This window comes from Nyctibius grandis, chromosome 6 (assembly GCF_013368605.1).
Source record: "Nyctibius grandis isolate bNycGra1 chromosome 6, bNycGra1.pri, whole genome shotgun sequence".
NCBI classification, from domain to species: Eukaryota; Metazoa; Chordata; class Aves; order Nyctibiiformes; family Nyctibiidae; genus Nyctibius; species Nyctibius grandis.
In genome coordinates this window covers 1,723,251-1,745,601 of record NC_090663.1, presented here as the reverse complement: position 1 = coordinate 1,745,601, position 22,351 = coordinate 1,723,251, and the positions used below count along the sequence as shown (strand labels likewise).

General features: G+C 53.1%; 1 protein-coding gene across 1 annotated transcript; it reads right to left on the bottom strand.

Annotated features, from left to right (window-relative positions):
* Positions 1-5,949: 5,949 nt before the first annotated feature.
* Positions 5,950-22,277, bottom strand: CCT7 (chaperonin containing TCP1 subunit 7). The gene is made up of 12 exons (XM_068403810.1): positions 22,173-22,277; positions 20,619-20,772; positions 18,460-18,566; positions 17,908-18,033; positions 16,370-16,422; positions 13,814-13,985; positions 12,303-12,467; positions 11,685-11,873; positions 9,773-9,870; positions 8,967-9,099; positions 7,063-7,269; positions 5,950-6,264 (listed from the first exon to the last, which is right to left on the bottom strand). Exons 1-12 carry the CDS (start codon positions 22,176-22,178, stop codon positions 6,040-6,042), a joined length of 1,635 nt encoding a protein of 544 aa, XP_068259911.1. The 5' UTR covers positions 22,179-22,277; the 3' UTR covers positions 5,950-6,039.
* Between the last annotated feature and the right edge of the window lie 74 nt (positions 22,278-22,351).

Here is a 22,351-nt window from a genome sequence, read left to right as displayed (position 1 = left end):
GCTGCGTCATGGCTGGACTGTCCCCATCCTCTCCGTGGGCTGGTGGAGATGGTGTGGGAAGGGGCCATTCCTCCAGAGGAAATGGTGCCCAGCATTCCTGCAGGGTTTCTGCTCGTTTTCATCTCATTTGTTTAACAGAAGGGCACCCAAACCTGGGTCAATACTGCCCAGAAACCAGCAGCCACGACAGCACAAGCCCAGATGGCAGAGCTGCATCTCGGGTGGCTGTAGGAGCCAGAGGACACCAGGAGAGATGGTCGCTCTTCCAGAGGTTTCCAGCCTCACCTCCTCTCCACCCAAACCTTCCTGCCAAGGCAATAAACCATCTCCAAAATCCTCGTCCACCAGGAAACACGGGTCATTCTTCCATCCCCACCAACATCTACCATCTGCTCAGGCTTCCTCCAGAGCGAGTTGTCCCATGCGGAGAGAGGGACTGGCACGGGACATCCATGTTTGCCATCTCATTGCCTTCCTGAGCAGCCTGAAGGAGAAACCCTGGTCAAATTATCCTGAAATCCAAAGCTGCTGGTGAAAGCACCAACCCAACTGCCCTGGTAGATCTCTTATATATGGCCACGGCTGGTTTTTTAATTCTACTTTTTTCTTCTGGCTGTCTCCTGCCTGCAAGGACATCACCGCTCCCCAAATACACTTCTTTTTCCAAAGGAAAAGGCTTTTGAAAGGCATCCAGCAGGGTCAGGCGTCTCCATCCTCCATCCCAGGGGAGAAGGTGCCAGGAGGTGCCCACGCCATGGGGGACACCCATCACAGCACTGCCAGCAGCAGGGACACACCAGCCTTAACCACAGCCCCCTGCCACCCCGCCAACCAGGTGTGCTTGGACCCAACGTGCTGAGCTGAGAGGAGCTGACTGGGAAAAGCAGATTTGGGGGGTTTGTCCTCTTCTCTGGACCATCGTTGGAGGTTTTGGTGCATGTTGGCCAGCGTGGCTGTGAGGAGACAGCCCTTCCCAGGGCATCTCCCCTTCCTCCAGCACCCCCAGGGTGATGGGCTGCCATGGAAGATCTCCCCGGCAGGCAGAAGGCTGCAGACCCATCCTGGTACCACCTTCTTCATCCACATCACGAGAGCTGCAGACCTCGGCCAGGGGCTCCCAGCACATCAACAGCCCACGGGGATCCCGATAGAAAATAAAATTAATTCCAAATCGCTGAAGCTGGTGGTGGGCTAGAGGCAGCTCCTGAGTCTCCAACCCCAGAAGGAACCTCAGGAGACCATTTCATCCACCCCTCACCCCATCTACGCCGTCTCCTCCAAAGCAGGGTAAGGTTTTTTGGCCATAATCCCCCATTTGAAGCCCCTCCATTCCCCCACTGACTGCGGGCTGTTCCCTGTATGCACAAAATGTGGGAGCCTCCCAAAAATGCCTGCGAGAAACTACTGCGTCCCACCATGCCCCCATGGGCAGCATTGGATGAGTTCCTGGCACTGGGGACAAGCTCCCTGATGGGTTTATCTCCATCCTGGGGAGGCTGGGACACGTGTAACCCAGGGGCAAGAGGAGCAAGGGCTGCCCCGACCAGCAAAAAAAACACCCAGCAAAGCTAAAACCCCTCGGGGACCACCCAACTACCATCCCATGAGGGTGGTCCCAGTGGAGATGTCACCATTCGAAACAGCGCTGAGACTTGAGAAATTCCCTTAAAAAAAACCCCAAAAACCACAAAGTAAGTATTTATTTCTATAAAGAAGGAAGAAAAAAAAAGATTTTAAAGGAAAATTATATACTCAGCATGTTTATACACTCTATGATTAAAGACTATCGTGTTGGAGAGTCGTGGCCAAAGACTGAAGGTGGCTGCTCCGGGGTTGCTGCTAGTCTGGATCCTCCAGGCCGTGGGGAAGGTGAGGACGGGGTGATGGAAAGCAGGAGGAGATGCTGAGGACTCTTGAAGAAACCTTCTGTGCTCACCGGTGAGGCCGGAGCAAGAATTTTTTACGAAAATCCTGCGATGACACAAGACCTTGAGAAGGTTCAAGGGTTGGGAGGTGGAAAGTAGGGTTTTTTCCTCATTTTGTTTGATGCTGGGCTTGGATGGATCCCTTCCTCCTCCTCCTCAGCTGGGGATGAAGGTGGCTGGCACAGGCTTAGTGGTAATGAGAGCCCTGTGTCTCCCTGGCCCTCCCGGTGGCTCCTAATTGCCCGGGTTGTTAATGGCAACGAGCTCATTAACGGCGCCGTATTTCTGCCGCTGAAATGTCACATTGATGGTTTCCTGCTGCTTTCCCTCCCCATCCCGCCGGTGCGTGGCCCCGTTGGCTCCCCCACGACCACCCATCGCCCACCCCCATCCCCACGGGAGGCTCAGGCGATGCTGCCCCTGGCTGGAGGATTCACCACATCGGTCGTGGGGTTTCAAGCCCATTTCCTCTGGAAAGCTTTGAAATCACACGGTGTGTTGGGGTGCCAATGGGGAAGGGATGGTTGCAGCGTGGGCTCAACCCCATACCAGACCCTAGAGAAGCCCCAGAGGGGGGTTATGACAATCCCCAGCGAGCAGCTCTCCCTCGGGGACATGGGGTCGGGCAGGGGCTGTATGGACGGTGCTGCTGGATCCTGCCAGACCTGGTGCCCGTGGGACCAATTTTGGGGGGATTTATTCCTTTTCTAGTGAGTTTGCCCAAAGTTTCCCCATGGCCAACGCTCATGACATTCCTCTTCTCTTGAAGACCAAGCTGGTGAAGGGTCTGGAGGGTCTGACCTACGAGGAACGGCTGAGGGAGCTGGGGTTGTCTAGCCTGGAGAAGAGGAGGCTCAGAGGTGACCTTAGTGCAGTCTACAACTACCTGAAGGGAGCTTGTAGTGAAGTGGGAGTCGGCCTCTTCTCCCAGGCAACCAGCGATAGGACAAGAGGACACAGCCTCAAGCTTCGCCAGGGGAGGTTCAGGTTGGACATTAGGAAGCATTTCTTCTCAGCAAGGGTCATTAGCCATTGGAAGGGGCTGCCCAGGGAGGTGGTGGAGTCACCATCTCTGGAGGGGTTTAAGAAAAGCCTGGACGTGGCACTTAGTGCCCTGGTCTAGTTGCCATGGTGGTGTCAGGGCAATGGTTGGACTCGATGAGCCCAGAGGGCTCTTCCAACCTGGTTGATTCTGTGATTCTGCCTCCTCCTGCCTTCATCCCTGTGCCCCCAGCTTGGGGCGTCCAGGGGTGTAAGGTCTCCAGGAAAGGGGGAAGCCCCCAGGTTGGCTCTGTCCAAGGAAGTTTTTAAACCTCTTTATCAAGCAAAAAAAGGTTAAAAAAAAAAATCCCACCTCTCATCCCAGCTGCCACCCAAGGCACAGGCACGGCCGGGTCTTGGACCAGCTTCTTTGGATCCTCTGAAAGGCTCCGAATTTGGTTAAAACAGAACAAAAAACACCCCAAAAAGTGCTTATAAAGGCTTTTAAAACTGTTGAAGAACATTTTCCCTCGGCTCTTTGAGGAGCCCACCCCAGGAGCTGGCGCACGGCTTCAGCCTCTCATTTTGGGTGGAAAACCTGCAGGTTGGGGTGGAGCAAAAGCGTTTGGGAATTGGTGCCAAATGACAAAATGCTTTAAAAAACCCAAACAGGGAGTGGGGAGATTTTAGCAACCAGAGATGTTGTTGCGACCGAGGTATCACAGGGTGTTGTTGCGAGGTGATGCACGACCTTCCCCATCGGTGGGAGGCAAAATCATCCCCGCAGCGGGTGAAACGGGCCCTCCTGCCCCGAGGAAAAGCTGCTGGAGAGGAGGGAAAACTGCCCGAAAGCAGAAAAAAATGGGATTTGTTTTTTCAGATCCAGCCTCGGGATTGAGCCCCGTGGAAGGAGGGGACGAGGCGGGCTGGGGCCGGGGACAAGCGGGTGCAATGGTGCGGGCTGGCTGTGGGAAGCGAGCGCGGTAACGCACAGTGGCTTTGAGATAATCAGAGGATGAGCTCCCCGTGGGGAGAGGGAAAAAAACATAATATATATATAAAATATACAAGAATTGCAATCGTTTCCCTAAAGCTCTTCTTGGCAGCGGCGCTTGCTCAGCGCCGGTGAGCGATGGCCGAGGGGCCCCAGCGACCTCCCCCCTCCCCGAAGGTACCGACTTTGCCTCCTAAGTTATTTTTTTAAATCTCTAGAAATTTCAGTCTATTTTAGTCTTTCGCAGCGATGTGCCAGTGTCTGGAAAAACCAAACGTCCCTTTTCCCCCCCCCACCCCAGTCCTTTGATGCTAAACTGGGTCCTCGATGCTGAATGTGCTGGAGGGTGCTGGAGCGGTGGGGAGGGGGGTACAGGAGAGACTGGGGGGGTCAGGGAGAGGCTCCAGGGGGTTTTGAGGAGGCAAGGTGGGAGCTGCTGCCCCTCGGCCGCGGGAGACCGTGTTTTTAGCACTTTGGTTGGTACTCTCACCTGTAGACGCACTTTGATGTTGTTGCTTTGAAACTTTGCGGAGTGTAAACAATGTGTATTTAAAGAATTACAACAACAACTGAAAAAAAAAAAGGTGTGTGAAGAGCTGTTTTATGATTCGGTGTTGAATAAAGACTCGTGAGATTGAGGTAGGGGTTTCCCCTCGAACCAGCTCCAGCACCAAACCAGTGAGACCAGTTGCTGTTTGGGGCTTACTCACAGGGGTTGCAGGCCCACGGGCTCCGTTGGTCCAGCCTCAGGGGGCACAAAGCGGGGTACAGGGGCAGTTTGGGGGGAGCAGCCTCCCCTGGGTCTTGGGAGGTGGGCAAAGGGAGGGCTTACAGCCCACAGCGACTGCAGCTCCCCTCCTCATCCTTCGGCAACGGAGGGGACAGAGGGAAAGGTGAGTCTGAACGTTTTTGTGCTGAAAAAAGAAATTATTTCTGAACAGTCCTGAAAGAAAAAAAAGGAAAAGGAAAGGGAGGATGAAGTTTTGGTGGAGCAAACAGCCCAGGTGGCTGGAGGATTCCCAGTTCGCAGATTACAGCCCCACAGAGCTGGGAATGGGCTTGAGGGGTTGGGGAGTAACACAGCAAGGGCTGGAAACCGAGTGTCCCCGAGCCTGGTCAGGGTGAGGCAGCCCAGGGTGCAGGGAGAGGGGACCACCCTGCTGTGAGACAGGCAGGAGGAAGCACCCTCAGCCCCCCGGCTCTGCCCTCTGCGAGGGGCACCCCACCAGCTGCCCGCACAGAGGGACGCAGCGTCAGCCCCCGCTGCAGAGCTGTGTTTCCTCTCCAGAGCGTTCATCTCCCGAGATGGTTTTACACAGGGTAGAAGGAACATGTGTGGTGGTGTAACGGACCATCAACTTGCTTAATTAAGTGAGATCTCAAAGGGCTGATACCAGATAGATCCCAAATTTCCTCCTCTGCCTTCCATCAACGCTTTCAACGCGCCAGACCCACGGTGGGTTGAAATTCCCCAAGAGGATTCTCCTGCCAGAGACACCCCAAGCACCAGGATCCATCGCCAAGGCCCCGCCAGCCCCACGCAGCCCCTGCTCAGGGCGGGTGGCAGACACAGCCGCTGCCCAGAACCACCCTCCTTGAAGGAAAAGGCGAGATGCAAACAGCCCATCGAGCAAAAACAAGTAGAAACGTCACCCAGCAGCACCCAGCTCCAAGAGGGAACGAGCAGAGGCCATCTGTCAGAAGCACAGGGAACTGGGGCACACTGGGAGCCAGATCTGCTTCCCAGCACAGCGCCTGCTTTGAAATGGGGCAAAAAAAAACAGTTTAAAAGGTTAAACTTTTTAACTCTAACCTCAAGCTACCACCCTGCGGAAGGAAGCAACAGAGAACAGAGGAACAGTTTGTCACTGAAACAAAGTCATCTTTTTATTGTGTTCGAGTCTGGGTTCAAAACCCCCAGCAGAAAGGAGAAACAAACAAAAAAAGTATAAATAGGAACAAACCCCAGGCGCTGCGCTACCTGCCAGCGTTGGAGAGGGCTCCGCTCCGCGCCGCCTCCGAGCGGAAGGACGAGGCGAGCCTCGGGGGATCAGTGCTGTGGAGGAAACGTTGGGGCAGGGCAGCTCGTGGGAGGCTGCCGAGGCCAAGATTTGGCTCTAATTAAACACGAGCTGGGGCTCAGTGGTTGTGGGGTCTGCCTCGGCCCCGGCCCCGGCCGCTGGGCGCAGCGTCCACGGTGGACCGGGGGTTCTTGATGGTTTCGTCCACGGAGACGATGAGGCAGGCGGCCTCGGAGGCCGCCGTCAGCGCGTTGATGCGCACGATGGCCGGCTCCCACACGCAGGCCTCGAAGTTATCGGCGATGTCCTCGTTGTTCACGTCCACCCCGTACCACGTGCCTCCCTGGTGGGAGAGAGGAGGGGAGAGGGGCTTGTTATTGGGCCAGGCAGGATTTGGGGCCGGTGCTGCGGGAAGCAGACACACACACAAACCATCAGGGAGAGGCAGAGCGCAGACCTTGCTGTATGAAGGAAGAATATTTAGGGGAATTAATATTTAGGAGCCTCACAGGACGGACTCCCACATCTCCACTGCCTCACTCCCCCACCCACAGCCCCAGTTTTTGCAGCCCAAGATCCAGCCGCCCATTTCGGGGCATTCCCCCTAACCCCGCAGTCATCAGCAGGATGATGGGGGGTGAGACCCTGGCCCAGGTTGCCCAGAGGAGCTGTGGCTGCCCCCTCCCTGGCAGTGTTCAAGGCCAGGTTGGATAGGGCTGGGAGCAACCTGGGCTGGTGGAAGGTGTCCCTGCCCGTGGCAGCGGGGTTGGAACTAGATGATCTTTAAGGTCCCTTCCAACCCAAACCAGTCTGTGATTCTATGAAACACGGTGGGAGCGACCCCACAAAGCAGCTGCTGCTTCCCAGAGAAGCCGAGGGGCAACCTCTAAGTGCCCAAACTTGGACTGCACGTGCACACACGTGCTCCACAAGATCTGAAAGGATCACAGGCCATCAGGACCTTCGGCCTGCAGCTCCTCTGAGAAACACACGGCTCAGCCAGCTTCTGTACTCTTAATGTTTAACAGAGAACCCTCCCTCCTGAGAAATCCGTCAGGCTCAAGAAAAGAAAGAAAAAAAAGAAAGAAAGAAATCACCAACGCGACCTGTTCTCTCCACCAGTTCGAAGGTGGGCACCCACCTGCGCGTGCTTGGCTCGGAGCTTGTTCAGTATGTTGGTGGCATCAAAGCCAGCGTTGTCGCAGAGCTGGCGGGGAATGATCTCGAGGGCTTTAGCGTAAGCACCGATCAGGAGCTGCTGCTTGCCTGGAATGGTCCTGGAATAGTCCCGGAGGTATTTGGAAAGCTCCATCTCTATCGCGCCACCGCCGGCGACAACCGAGTCGTTCTGAAAGAAAAGGGGAAACTCTCACTCCCGTTCCAAGCAGGAGAGCAGGGAAACCTCCTTCCCTGCGAGCCCTGCACGTCAGGGTGACGCAGACACACCGGGACCAGGGGAACCCGCAGCCCGGGCTGCTGCCATCCCTGGGAGCGCCTGCCAGCTTTGCTGGGAGAGTCGGAAACAGGCCAAGAACCTCCCGTGGCAGCTAGAGCAGCTGTTTGCAGCTGTGCAGAAGATAAAGGGGCGGTTTGGGGATGGTGTCCCAGGGGAGGGATGGCAGACCACAGCCCCCTTGTGCTGGGCAAGTTTCCCTCACTTGTGTAAATCATTCAAAATTCAAGATTATTTGCAGCCGAGTTCTGCTGTTTCTTCACTCCCTATTTGTTTCAGCAGGGAGATCAGGATGTTCTTGCTAAAAAGCAAAACAGCTCTAAAAATCTCGACATGCTTCTTCCCATCCCCTCAGGGCACTCAGCCTCAAAGCTGGTGTTAACCAGAAACCACCACGTTAACACGTTATTGCGGAGAACCCAGAAACGCTGCAGTTAGGCAGCACCTACCACATGGGACCAGCAACTCCACGAGCTGAGCTTGCACCCACACGTGCCTCAGACTGCTCTTGGTGCTCCCAGCTGAGCTTCGCAGCGAGGGGACACTCACCCCCTCACACTGGTGACCAAGGGAGGGAACAAACGCCTTTAGCAGGCACTGACATGCACGTGTAATCAATCCTGGTATTTAAATCTATGAAGATCTACCCGACACACGCAGAAGAGGGTGTTCTCTTTAGGATGGGGGTGTTCCCAGGACACACAACCCAGCACACATGGGTTACAGCTGTACTGAGAAGAAGGCAAAAACCAGGTGTGCCTGAAAAGCAGCTGGTGACACTGCAGAGGCAATGCTGCTTTGGCCACTGGAGTGGATCGATCAGACACTGCCCATCTGCACACTCCACTGCACCAGCTGAGAGCTCCCGCTCTCTCCCAGGAGACCTCAGCCCAATGCTGGGGTGTGAAAAGGTTTCTAGAAAGAGCTACAGCTGGGCCAGGTTCCATCATAGAATCGTTTTGGTTGGAAAGGAGTCCAACCGTTACCCCAGCACTGCCAAGCCCACCACTAACCCATGTCCCTCAGCACCACATCTACACGGCTTTTAAATCCCTCCAGGGATGGGGACTCCACCACTGCCCTGGGCAGCCTGTGCCAACTCTTGACAACCCTTTCGGGGAAGACATTGTCCCTGATCTCCAATCTAAACCTCCCCTGGCACAACTTGAGGCTGTTTCCTCTCGTCCTGTCACTTGTTACATGAGAGAAGAGACCAACGCCCCCCTTGCTACACTCTCCTGTCAGGCAGTTGTAGAGAGCAAGAAGGTCTCCCCTCAGCCTCCTTTTCTCCACACTAAACCCCCCCAGGTCCCTCAGCTGCTCCTCATCACACTTGTGCTCCAGACCTTCACCAGCTCTGTTGCCCTTCTCTGGACTCGCTCCAGCACCTCAAGGTCTTTCCTGTAGTGAGGGGCCCAAAACTGCACCCAGGATTCGAGGTGCGGCCTCACCAGTGCTGAGCACAGAGGGACAATCCCTGCCCTAGTCCTGCTGGTCACAGTATTGCTGATACAAGCCAGGATGCTGGTGGCCTTCTTGGCCAACAACCCCAACGCCAACCCAGCAGGGAGGTTATCTCTGCTGGTCCTTACCTTGATTGCTCTCCTGACTATCATGATGGCATCGTGCAGGGACCGTTCCGTCTCTTCCATGAACTGCTCTGCTCCCCCTCGCAGGATTATCGTGCAAGTCTTTGCCTTCGGGCAGCCTGTGAAGAAGTTATACCTGCGATGGCACAAGACGGGTTAAGGTGATGGAGAAGCAGTGCTGTGGCTGAACAGGCTTTGCACCGATACGACAGGACAGGAACAGAGAAGTTCTTTACAAGGCAGATGCAGGACTGAAGCCATTGCACCCTACACAGCGCCTATCAGATCTTGAGCTAAGAAGGAGCAGAGCCAGGCAATATTCAAGTGAAATTCAAGCCGACCCAGGAAAATCCACTCTCTTCCTCTTGCTAGGGCTTTGTGCCAAACCGGTGCTCTCATTTCCACGTGGCAGGAACACAGCAGATGTTAGCAGGCAGCCCCAAAGAGGATTTCTCCTCTAGCAAAAGGAAGAACCCAGCTTCATTTGCGCTGATAGTGAAGTGGCACCACGGGATATGAGTGCCACATCAACCCCAAAGGGTGTTGCTTTAAGTTATGAATGAAAGAATACCACCATGCCTTCTACATGGCATTGGGGAACAAAGGTTTATTTTAAAAAGCATATAAAAGAGCTAAGATTTAGAGAAAAGCTTCCTCCTGCCCCCTCAGCCTCATAGAAAGCAGCAACAATACAACTGTGTTTTCACACCATCACCTTGAGAGATGCTCAAACCTGGCAACGCTCAGACTTTTCAGCCTAAGATGAGAGTGGTTACGCAGGACTACATGTTCCCCACTGGTGTCCTTACCTCTCTCCTCCAATCTGAGTCTCCTCGAAGAGTTCACATCGGCCCAGAACATCATCCGACAGGGCGTTGACACTGGTCTGGATGGACCCGCCGCAGGCCTGCACGGAGAGGAGATAAAGGGTGGCATTACCAACGCTGACAAACAAATTTGCCCAGTGGGCTTCCACTCTTCAGAGACAGCCCAGCCTTTCAGCCGATGCAAAACCACCCTGCAGGCCGGATTGAGGAAAAAACCCTTCTGCTTTCCTCCCATCTCATGCATCCAGGCAGGCTACCAACACCAGAAATAATCCTCGACAGCAAAATAAGGTTATGTTTCTTCTAAGTGCTGACTCACAGGCTCTGGAGTCCAGCAACTACACAAAGACAGCTTAGAGAAAACCACTCACGACGGAACAGGCAAGAACATGGGAAAATAAACCTCCACCGATGTAATGCACAGATTATAATATATTTAAACAACATCAGAGAAACAAAAAGCAGTGCAGATGTAATTAGTGTGTGACTGTTCACAGAATCACAGAATCAATCAGGTTGGAAGAGCCCTCTGGGACCACCGAGTCCAACCATTGCCCTGACACCACCATATCAACTAGACCAGGGCACTACGGGCCATGTCCGGGCTTTTCTTCAACCCCTCCAGAGATGGTGACTCCACCACCTCCCTGGGCAGCCCCTTTCAATGGCTAATGACCCTTGCTGAGAAGAAATGCTTCCTAATGTCCAAATGTTGATTCCATCAAGGAACAGCTTTGTCAGTATATGGCAACTTTACCCAATAACCACAGTGGCAAAAAATTATACGATTTTCATTTTAAATCTTTCTAAGGAACAGTGTGTTCAGCCATCGATTGCTGCCCTGTTTTGGGAATCACAGAATCACAGAATCACAGAATCACAGAATCACAGAATGTCAGGGATTGGAAGGGACCTCAAAAGATCATCTAGTCCAATCCCCTGCCGGGGCAGGATTGCCTAGACCATATCACACAGGAACGCGTCCAGGCACGTTTTGAATGTCTCCAGAGAAGGAGACTCCACACCCTCTCTGGGCAGCCTGTGCCAGTGTTCAGTCACCCTCACCGTAAAGAAGTTTTTCCTCAAATTTAAGTGGAACCTCCTGTGTTCCAGCTTGCACCCATTGCCCCTTGTCCTGTCAAGGGATGTCACTGAGAAGAGCCTGGCTCCATCCTCTTGACACTTGCCCTTTACATATTTATAAACATTAATGAGGTCACCCCTCAGTCTCCTCTTCTCCAAGCTAAAGAGACCCAGCTCCCTCAGCCTCTCCTCAGAAGGGAGATGTTCCACTCCCTTAATCATCTTCGTGGCTCTGCGCTGGACTCTCTCTAGCAGTTCCCTGTCCTTCTTGAACTGAGGGGCCCAGAACTGGACACAATATTCCAGATGCGGCCTCACCAGGGCAGAGGAGAGGGGGAGAAGAACCTCTCTTGACCTGCTGACCACACCCCTTCTAATACACCCCAGGATGCCATTGGCCTTCTTGGCCACAAGGGCACACTGCTGGCTCATGGTCATCCTGCTGTCCACTAGGACCCCCAGGTCCCTTTCCCCTACGCTGGTCTCCAACAGGTCTGTCCCCAACTTGTACTGGTACATGGGGTTGTTCTTGCCCAGATGCAGGACTCTACACTTGCCCTTGTTATAGTTCATTAAATTTCTCCCCGCCCAACTCTCCAGCCTGTCCAGGTCTTTCTGAATGGCTGCGCAGCCTTCCGTTGTGTCAGCCACTCCTCCCAGTTTGGTGTCATCAGCGAACTTGCTGACAGTGCACTCTAATCCCTCATCCAAGTCATTAATGAATATATTGAATAGTGCTGGTCCCAGAACCGACAGGAATGACCTGTTGGAACTAAATCAAAAGTCTTTATTCTGAAACAAGGCAGCTCACCATCATAGTTCGCTTGAGATCTTCTTCCTGGACACGGCCAGCACAAAACATGTCTCTGTCCGCAAAGTACTGAGTAGCCACATCGCCGATAGGAAGTTTGGACAGGACGACCTTGGCTCCTGACTTGTGGATTTTGTCTAGTTTGTCATACAAGATGTTCCACTCAGCATCCACAATGGCCTGGTAATCCTAGGAGGGACGAGAGAGAAAGGGACAAGCGCTCACGTTACAGAGGGCTGCAAACGCCATCCCCCAGTGCCTGCAAAGGGAAATAAAGCCAGCAATGACGCTGCTCTGTGCAGCCCTGGCAGCCAACTGCTTTCCAAGACTCAGAGGTGATTCTAGGTCACATTCTAGGACATGGGTCTGTTCAAATCCTTCCAGCAGCACAACAGAGTCGATAAAGGGGCTGGATGAACTGACAAGAGAGGCAGCGACAGCTCAAGAGAGAGCACAAGGAGAAAGAAGGGATTATACTGTAATTCAAAGTCTGCCATACCCTTCTCTGCACAACCCACCAGTTTCAGGAGGAGAAGGACGTGCAGAAGGCACTCCCATTTATCCCACCACATCTTGTGGGCATGAGGAAGCGGGACAGGCTCCCCTTTTGGCTCTTACCTCCACCGTGTTTACCCGGACTTCGGCGTTGTCCTTCTCGGCTTTCAGCTCCAGCTCCACGTTCAGCAAGGCGATCTTGGGAGACTGATACTTCTTGGGTTGCATTTCAAACCCAGCATAAGAGAACGTCTTCTTGAAGGCAACTCCGGCCACCAGCTGAGAGTCCTTGAAGACATGGATCTGTGTTAGGCTCAGCCTCCCAAGGTTTTCTCAACAGGGTTAATAACTCCCACAGGAGACTCCCTGCTTTCACAGTCCTCATTTACAAAGCGCTCACCAACAGGTCTCCTTTGATTAACCCACTTTTAAAGAAAACAAGCAGCAAATATATTCCTCTCTCTGTTCACAAAACCAGTTGCCATCACTTCCTTTCTACCCCTCAAGACACCGCAGAGAAAGATGCTACACACAATCTGAAGATCAAGGGATGGAACAATCTGTTCTCTCTCTGATGTCTTTCCCATTTCTACCTTTTGAAGATGGATACTTCTCATCCACAGCCCCACACTCTGGGGTTTTTTTATTGCGCTGGTTTGTTTTTCCAAGCTCCATCTCCACCTCCAAGATTGTTTTTAGCAGGACTGCCCTGCCCAACACTCCCCTGAAGTGAACTTCTTGACTTCACAGCTGGGAGAGAAACCAGCAGCTAAGCCTCCTACCCCGGGAGTATCTAACCACGCACTGCAGACCTGCCTCTGCCCAGCCACTGAAGCCCAGAGGGTCCCTGTCCCTCCTAAGCTAAGACAAGCACAGACTTTCCCTGCTCTAGCAGACAGGGTGAGGTGACCCAGGATCTCTCACAAGCCAACCCTGAAGATCAGCGTGCTAAACTATTTGCCCATCCTCGTACAGGTCTCCAAAGTCTGACAGAATACAAGGGCCAAACAATACAGAGTAGGGAGAGCTGCTTTTATCCAGAACGGGAGACACCACCCTCCCCAGGAGACCAATTTCTGCAAGCCTCAGAATGCCAGCAGGCCCAGACACCACAAAAACAGATGCTGAAACGTTCCTAATTCACTAAATTAGTTGTCTGGGCAAGATAATGGCGTAATTATGCCTCTTCTCAATGAAAACACTCATGCAGAGTGATTACAGACAATAAGAGCCACAGAATAATAATTCACGGAGACTGTGGTGGGCTTTACTTGTCAGCAGAAGGGTCCCAAGCAACAGGGCAAACTTACCCGGGATACAGGCAGGAGAGAGCCGGGCATAAAAAGTCATTATTTGCAGAGCTATAAATGGAATTTGTATGAGTAACAACATCTGCTGCAGAGGGCAGTGAGGTAAGAGTGTATTTGGCTCAAAAAAACCAGATTCTCTACCTACAGAGAAGAAATCCAGCCCTACTCACTAAGCTTCTTCCTCACCAAAACAGCTTTGTTTCGCTTTGCTAATCCCCAAACAGGCATTATCAAGCTGGGCTGCATTTCTGCTAGAGTCAACCCATCAAAGGAGCTGTGATCACCATCTCCCATCCTTCCAGGACAGGGTCTGACAGAACTTACCTCCAGAGCACCTCCTTGCACCTTCTTTATTCCAATCATTTTGAGTTGTAACAAGTCGTCTAACATCATGACAGCATCTACAACCATCTTGGAGAAAAACTCCTTGCTCTGGGAGATCAGCTTAGAGCTCAGGGCTGTGGCTGCACACTTCTCCAGCAGGCTTCTCTGCTCACTGCAAGAAAGAAATTAAAAAAACAAGGTCTTATTCCCTTGCAGATTCTTTTCACTGGCTCGTTAAACATTGTGCATGGTGTGATGAATCCAGTCTGACAGAGGCAACGATCAGCTCCCTCCTATCGACAGGGGAAGCAAGGCACACAGATGTCAAAGCCCAGACTGTCAAAGTACGATTGTATTTTACATCACAGGACAGTAGAATCATACAATCACAGAATCGTTTGGGTTGGGAAGGACCTTTAAGATCAAGTCCAACCATTAACCCAGCACTGCCGAGCCCACCACTAACCCATGTCCCTCAGCACCACATCTACATGGCTTTTAAACCCCCCCAGGGATGGGGACTCCACCATTGCCCTGGGCAGCCTGTTCCAGTGCTTGACAACCCTTTCTGTGAAGAAATTGTTCCTGATCTCCAATCTAAACCTGCCCTGGCACAACTTGAGGCCGTTTCCTCTTGTCCTATCGCTTGTGTTGGTTACAGCGCTGTGTGGATAGGGGAAGAGCAACTGATGTCATCTACCTGGACTTGTGCAAAGCATTTGACACTGTCCTGCACGACATCCTTGTCTCTAAATTGGAGAGACATGGACTTGATGGATAGACCACTCGGTGGATAAAGAATTGGCTGGATGGTCACACTCAAAGAGTTAGAGTCAACGGCTCAATGTCCCAGTGGACACCAGTGACGAGTGGTGTTCCTCAGGGGTCGGGATTGGGACCGGTCCTGTTTAACATCTTTGTCGGCGACATGGACAGTGGGATTGATGCGCCCTCAGCAAGTTTGGGGATGACACCGAGCTGTGCGGTGTGGTGACACGCTGGAGGGAAGGGATGGCATCCAGAGGGACCTGGACAGGCTGGAGAGCTGGGCCTGTGCAAACTGCATGAAGTTCAACAAGGCCAAGTGCAAGGTCCTGTACGTGGGCTGGGGCAATCCCAAGCACAAACACAGGCTGGGCGGAGAATGGATTGAGAGCAGCCCTGAGGAGAAGGACTTGGGGGTGATGGGTGACGAGAAGCTCACCATGAGCCAGCAATGTGCGCTGGCAGCCCAGAAAGCCACCCATGTCCTGGGCTGCATCCCCAGCAGCGTGGCCAGCAGGGCGAGGGAGGGGATTCTGCCCCTCTGCTCCGCTCTCGGGAGACCCCCCCTGCAGTGCTGCGTCCAGCTCTGGGTCCCCAACAGAAGGAGGACACGGAGCTGTTGAAGAGAGCAAGAGGAGGCCACGAAGATGCTCAGAGGGCTGGAGCCCCTCTGCTATGGAGACAGGCTGAGAGAGCTGGGGCTGTTCAGCCTGGAGAAGAGAAGGCTCCAGGGAGACCTTAGAGCACCTTCCAGTGCCTGAAGGGGCTACAGGAAAGCTGGAGAGGGGCTTTTTACAAGGGCATGGAGTGACAGGACGAGGGGGAACAGTTTTAAACTGAAAGAGGGGAGATTGAGATATGATATTAGGAAGAAATTCTTTGCTGTGAGGGTGGTGAGACCCTGTCCCAGGCTGCCCAGAGAAGCTGTGGCTGCCCCCTCCCTGGCAGTGTTCAAGGCCAGGCTGGATGGGGCTTGGAGCAACCTGGTCTAGTGCAAGATGTCCCTGCCCGTGGCAGGGGGTTGGAACTGGATGGTCTTTAAGGTCCCTTCCAACCGAAACCACTCTATGATTCTATGATTGTGACTTGGGAGAAGAGACCGACCCCCCCTCGCTACACCCTCCTTTCAGGCAGTTGTAGAGAGCGATAAGGTCTCCCCTCAGCCTCCTTTTCTCCAGGCTAAACACCCCCAGGTCCCTCAGCTGCTCCTCACAAGACTTGTGGTATTACGAGTAGATAGGATACAACTCATTTCGGTTTAAGATGGTTACACAGTTCAACTTGAAATGTTACTGCAGGTATTAGTAAGGCCAGACCAAGCAGCCAAGCTTAAAGTGCAAGGAGAAAATGAACTCTAGTATTCTCGCCCCGTTTGAAGGGCTCATTTCCTTACTGCTATCAGCTCTCTAACTGCAGGTACTCAACAGCTCAAATGGGGTCTGATTTTCAGAGTAGCACTCAGCATTTAACACTGCCACCAACTGCAGCAAAAGCTGCACATCTCCTCCACCACCACTGGAAAAAAAGAAATCAGGGCACTTATTTTGGTACCTAGCTTCTTCCATGTGCACTGGAAGACACTGGCCTACTTCACTGCAGCCCAAGTGAGAGCACAGCACTCCAAGAGAAGCAGGGAACTCCAAAACCTCAAGAATAACCCCAGTGTGGGGCCACAGCAGTTCAGCCCAACCTCGAGACCTCAGCCAGGGCCACAGCAGAAGTCAGAGACGCCCTCACACCAGCTCACTGAAGCCCAGCGACACAACCAGGTCATCTGTAAGGGAAACTTACTCTTTATCTTCTTTCTTCACTGTAACAGCAATGTCTTTGATCTTGTTTACAGCCTGTCAAAACACAAGCCAGCAGCTGGATTAATGATTCATGCTCGTAAGCTGATCAGATCTCCAACTTTTCTCTTTGTATTTTATGTTACCTTTTATTTCCTGCTTCAGCATCACCGGCGTTTCGAGCATTTAAGCTATTCCACCCCTTCCAGCACAGTAACTTTTTAAGAAACACACCAGCATACAGGAGTGGGAAGAGGTTCAGAGCTGCTCTGCTGTTCTCAGCAGAGATCATAGAATCACAGAATGTCAGGGATTGGACAGGACCTCGAAAGAACATCCAGTCCAACCCCCTGGAGCAGGATTACCTGGATCATGTCACACAGGAATGCGTCCAGGCACGTTTTGAATGTCTCCAGAGAAGGAGACTCCACAACCTCTCTGGGCAGCCTGTGCCAGTGTTCGGTCACCCTCACCGTAAAGAAGTTTTTCCTCATATTTATGTGGAACCTCCTGTGTTCCAGCTTGCACCCATTGCCCCTTGTCCTGTCAAGGGATGTCACTGAGAAGAGCCTGGCTCCATCCTCATGACACTTGCCCTTTACATATTTATAAACATTAATCAGGTCACCCCTCAGTCTCCTCTTCTCCAAGCTAAAGAGACCCAGCTCCCTCAGCCTCTCCTCAGAAGGGAGATGTTCCACCCCCTTAATCATCTTCGTGGCTCTGCACTGGACTCTCTCTAGCAGTTCCCTGTCCTTCTTGAACCGAGGGGCCCAGAACTGGACACAATATTCCAGATGCGGCCTCACCAGGGCAGAGTAGAGGGGGAGGAGAACCTCTCTCGACCTGCTAACCACACCCCTTCTAATACACCCCAGGATGCCATTGGCCTTCTTGGCCACAAGGGCACACTGCTGGCTCATGGTCATCCTGCTGTCCACTAGGACCCCCAGGTCCCTTTCCCCTACGCTGCTCTCCAACAGCTCTGCCCCCAACTTGTACTGGTACATGGGGTTGTTCTTGCCCAGATGCAGGACTCTACACTTGCCCTTGTTATAGTTCATTAAATTTCTCCCCGCCCAACTCTCCAGCCTGTCCAGGTCTCTTTGAATGGCAGCAACAGCCTGCTGGGGTGTCAGCCACTCCTCCCAGTTTGGTGTCATCAGCGAACTTGCTGACAGTGCACTCTATTCCCTCATCCAAGTCATTAATGAATATATTGAATAGTACTGGTCCCAGTACCGACCCTTGAGGGACTCCACTAGATACAGATCTGGGGAACGAAAGGCTACTGAAGGAGTTAACTTCCAGAGAACATTCAGCTTAATGGGACGGATGGCAGCTGATGTTTGCAGTAAGACAGCCGGAGATCGCTGCTGTCACCCCCTACGCCCATTCATCACTGACTTCTGCCTGGAAGGGTGTTATTTTCCCTCTCTGGCACAGAACTCCCCTCCCCAGACGCTCTGGTGAAGCCCAACACACCCCTCGGCCCTGCAGCAGCAGCCGAGCCCTCCCTCGCCTCGAGCAGCGCTGTCTTACCAGCTGCGTTGCCGTGCGGAAGGCACGGATAATGATTTGAGGATGGAGGCCTTCCTCCACGTAGGGCTTCACTTGCTTCAGGAACTCAGCAGCGAGCAGAGTTACAGACGTGGTACCGTCACCAACCTGCACAGAGAGGAAACGCTCTGTGTCATCCACACGCTGCCGAGCCGCTGCGACAGCGGCGTCAAAACCACGCAAGGGCTTCCAGAGGAAACCAGATTTCAGAGTTTTCTCTGCTCACAGACTTGTGGCTGGATTCTTTAGTGACTAAGAAGGGCTGAGTTCAGACTACATCCCGTTTGAGGATGAAGCCTCCTTTCTCAGTCACCTATGCTCATGAAACATGAACTTTGTACCTTTGAGGTTTCCAAACCACCCATCAGATCTGGCTGAAACGGTGTAAAAGATTTGAAAGTTATCACAAAAGTGTCAGTAACGAAACCAGAATAAATGCCAGCACTCTGTGGGCAATTCCCACCCAGTAACACAAAGCCCACACAAACCCTGATGGGAGCAAGCCCGCTCCTGCACACCATGCTACCCTCCTACCTCTGCATCTTGAGATTTGGCGATGTCCACCAACGTCTTTGCAGCCGGATGGACAACATCGAGGAGCTTCAGGATGGTGGCACCATCGTTAGAGATAGTGGCTTTGCCTAGGATGGATGTACAAAAGAAGTCAAGCTGGGAGTAAAGCCCTGCTCACTCTGAAAGGCCACCCCGACACCCAAGGGAGCTTTTCAGACCTCAGGGAGACGTTAATGCAACAGTAACTTCAGGCCAGCCAGTCTCAGTGCTTCACCAGCTCACCTTTCAGGTCAAACATGTCCCCAACCTGTTATTACACTAGTGTTCCCCAATCAAGCCCTCATCCAGCACCGCTGTGAACTCTGTCACACCTAAACAACCACAGGCTCTCATCCCAGTTTTCCACTTAAAAAGTCATTTTTCTTCAGCAAAACAACTGGCTTTTTATTTCTCCTAGGTGATCTGAGATGGGATCACCATGAGATTTTAATACACTCCTACAGCCAGACACACAACTGTGAACTGGATGAGAAGGAAAGCGAAGGTGTCACCCCCAAGGAGAGGGGGAGCCCAGAGCAGCTGTTTCACAGAGGGTGTCTCAGCAGGAGCCCCCATTCCATATTAACAGCATCTTTTTTGTCCATTTTAGGAGCAGATTAAGTGACTTTAGTCTGAGTGCAGAACAACTCTTCACACCAATTAACAGGAGCTTTAAATTAATTTCCCTCTTACTTCTCAATAGCCTCCCCAGACAGATAAAAACAGATATTCTAGTCTGACACTCAAGTGAAGAAAGACACTAGAAATCAATCATATTAGTTATTAGGTAAATCCAATTACCCTTTTTAATAAAAGCTGTATCAGTTCCTCTTTGTAAAAACTATTTAAAGACAATATTAAGAGCTTCCATCCCACCCTTCAGTAACACCAATACAAAAAATGCATTAGTTTGGTGACTTCATACAGTCTTTTCAGAGCAGGGGGCAAGCCTCATCCCTAAATCACACCAAAAAAAGTCAACCCAGGGACACCCACTGACCTCACACTCAGCCACAACCAAGTGCTGAGTAATTCCACAGATATTATGAGCCTGATTTAAGAAATTAATAACTAGAGATGGTCAGGGATAGATGAAGACCAGGTTCAAGACACACTGTTTCTTCTTTCTGGTATAGACCACCTCCTATCTAGTCCCACTAACCCTGGGTCCACCCAATCTCACGACACAGACCCACACAGCTGCCCTAACTCAGGCTAGCAGGCAGCAAACAGGGAGCTCCTCAGGTAGGTCAGACAATTATCTTCTCTTCAACAGCAGAGGCCAGAGTCAAGGTGTTAAACTGAACATTTAGGCAGAAACTGAACCTCTATTGTGAGAGTTCATTGTAGTATGGGGTGAGGAAGTTGACGTCTGCATGTATGGCCATATATGTGGCCAAGAAGGCCACCAGCATCCTGGCTTGTATTAGCACTAGTGTGGCCAGCAGGACTAGGGCAGGGATCGTCCCCCTGTACTCGGCACTGGTGAGGCCACACCTCGAATCCTGGGGTCAGTTTTGGGCCCCTCCCTACAAGACAGACATTGAGGTGCTGGAGCGAGTCCAGAGAAGGGCAACGGAGCTGGTGAAGGGTCTGGAGCACAAGTGTGATGAGGAGCGGCTGAGGGACCTGGGGTGGGTTAGTGTGGAGAACAGGAAGCTGAGGGGAGACCTGATCGCTCTCTACAACTGCCTGAAAGGAGGGTGTAGCGAGGGGGGTTGGTCTCTTCTCCCAGGTAACAAGTGATGGAATGAGAGGAAACGGCCTCAAGTTGTGCCAGGGGAGGGTTAGATTGGACATCAGGGACAATTTCTTCCCCGAAGGGGTTGTCAAGCACTGGAAGAGGCTGCCCAGGGCAGTGGTGGAGCCACCATCCCTGAAGGAATTTAAAAGCCATGCAGATGTGGTGCTGAGGGACATGGGTTAGTGGTGGCCTTGGCAGTGCTGGGTTAACGGTTGGACTTGATGATCTTAAAGGTCCTTTCCAACCAAAACGATTCTGTGATTCTATTTGCAAATGCTGGTTTTAACTGATATGAAGTTATGAATAAATATACACACTGCCAGTGTGCACTGCACTACGAGATTGTTTCCGAGCCACTTTTCCACACAGCTGTGAGAGGCCCCTGCCCAGCGCTTACCCCGGTCATCCACAATGAGCTTGTCCATGCCCCGAGGTCCCAGCGTAGTGCGCACGGCTTCCGCGATAACCTGGCAGGCATTGATGTTACTGACGAGCTGGGGGATCCCCTGCGAGGTGTCCGTCCCCTCCTTCAGCAGGATAACTGGTGTTGGCTGAAAAGAGAACCCACAGCAGAGCCGTTACTCCGATCCCAACGGCCTGTGGACAACCTGGAGCTAACTCCTCACACAGCAAGCTACCACCACGCAAAAAAGGCTGAGATCAAAACCTTCAGCCTCCTTAAAATTCCTCCGCCTTCACACGAGCTAACTGCTTTCCATCTCCCACAGAGTAACTGGAATTCACCCAGCTGCCTCCAGTAGATGCTCTGGGACCGTACTGTAACTGTGCCCAGAAGTGGGCTTCCTCCGTACAGCCTAGTTCAGTGAAGTTCTGATTTTGATGCTAGACTGGAGAAGACAGTAAACAGAGTAATGAGTGAGACAGCGGGGAATTACACAAGTGCTGCAACCAGACCAGTGATTTTTTATTATAGTGCCAGCAAGATGTTCAGCAGAACAGGCACAACAGCCCTTTCCCTGTCACACCTCAACTCAGAGTCCGACCTGCCCCAAGGATGGCAACTGCTGCAAGATGATTTCACAGAGAGTACGTGGTAGATGGGCACACCTGCCTGCCAGTAAACCAAGCTGGAGACAGCTCAGAGGATATCACAGGCCACAGATGACAAGGGCTTCCCACTGCTCTGAGAGTGCACCGGCCTGTTTCGGAAAGCAAACATGCCCTACAGGCAAAGTTCAACCAAAGTCCAAACACAGGCAAAGTCTGTGAGGCAGCCAGCTTTAAACAGCCACCTGCGGGCACAGAGCAAAATTATACTGCGACTGTTGCACTAAAGAGTGTCAAGGCTGGGGCCGAGGGTATGATGTGCAAGTACCAGACTGTGGGTATCACAACCAGGCCTCCCTAAGTCCTGTATGGATCTTGTCGAAGAAAACGTACCGAGTTCTTCCACATCCACCATAGCAGAGATTTCAATGGAAAACAAACCCTGGCATCCCCGGGAAAATCGGGGCAGAGGCAGACACACCGCCCTTGGGCCGCAGCCTGCCTGCTCCTGAGCGACAGCGACGGGGCCCAGAGCTGGGGAGCGCCGGAGCCGAAGGGGACGCAGAGCCGGGGGTGGGGGGAGCTGGGCGGTGCGGCGGAGGGGGACGCAGCCAAGGGGCCGGAGCGAAGGACGCGGTCCAGGACTCCGCGACCGCCACCCACCGGGGAGCGCGACTACAGCTCCCAGCACGCTCCGCTCCCACCCAACCCCTCCCGGCCGGGCCGGCGGCCCTCAGGAGCCCGGCGGGAACCGGGGCCCGACTCGCCCCCCTCACGCCCCGGGAGGCGGCAGGCCTCTGCGGCACGGCGGCCTCCGCCATCCCCGCCCCGGCCCCGCCACAACCCCGCCAAACACGGCCCTTGGAGGGCAGCGGAGGCCGAGCAGGCCGCCCCCGGGCAGCGGGTGGCGGCGGCGGCGAGGATGGCGGCGGATGGCACTCACCATCATCTCGGCGCTCCTCGCTGCGGTGCCCCCGTCTCAGACAGGCCCCGCCCCACAATGCACCGCGCCCGCCCAGAAGCTTCCCCGGGGCGGGAAGGGAAGCGCGCGTTGCTACGCGACCGCTTCCGGCCGCACTCTATGGTACGGGCGGACAGAGCGGCCCCGGAGAGGCGCCCCTC

What these genes read in the sequence shown, in the direction of transcription:
- CCT7 (XM_068403810.1), bottom strand. An exon ending in GCTCATTGTGGATGACCGGG is followed by an intron (nt 18,567 to 20,618) that starts GTAAGCGCTGGG and finishes CATCCATCCTAG; the next exon opens with GCAAAGCCACTATCTCTAAC. An exon ending in ATCTCAAGCGAACTATGATG is followed by an intron (nt 9,871 to 11,684) that starts GTGAGCTGCCTT and finishes CTCTCCGTGCAG; the next exon opens with GCCTGCGGCGGGTCCATCCA.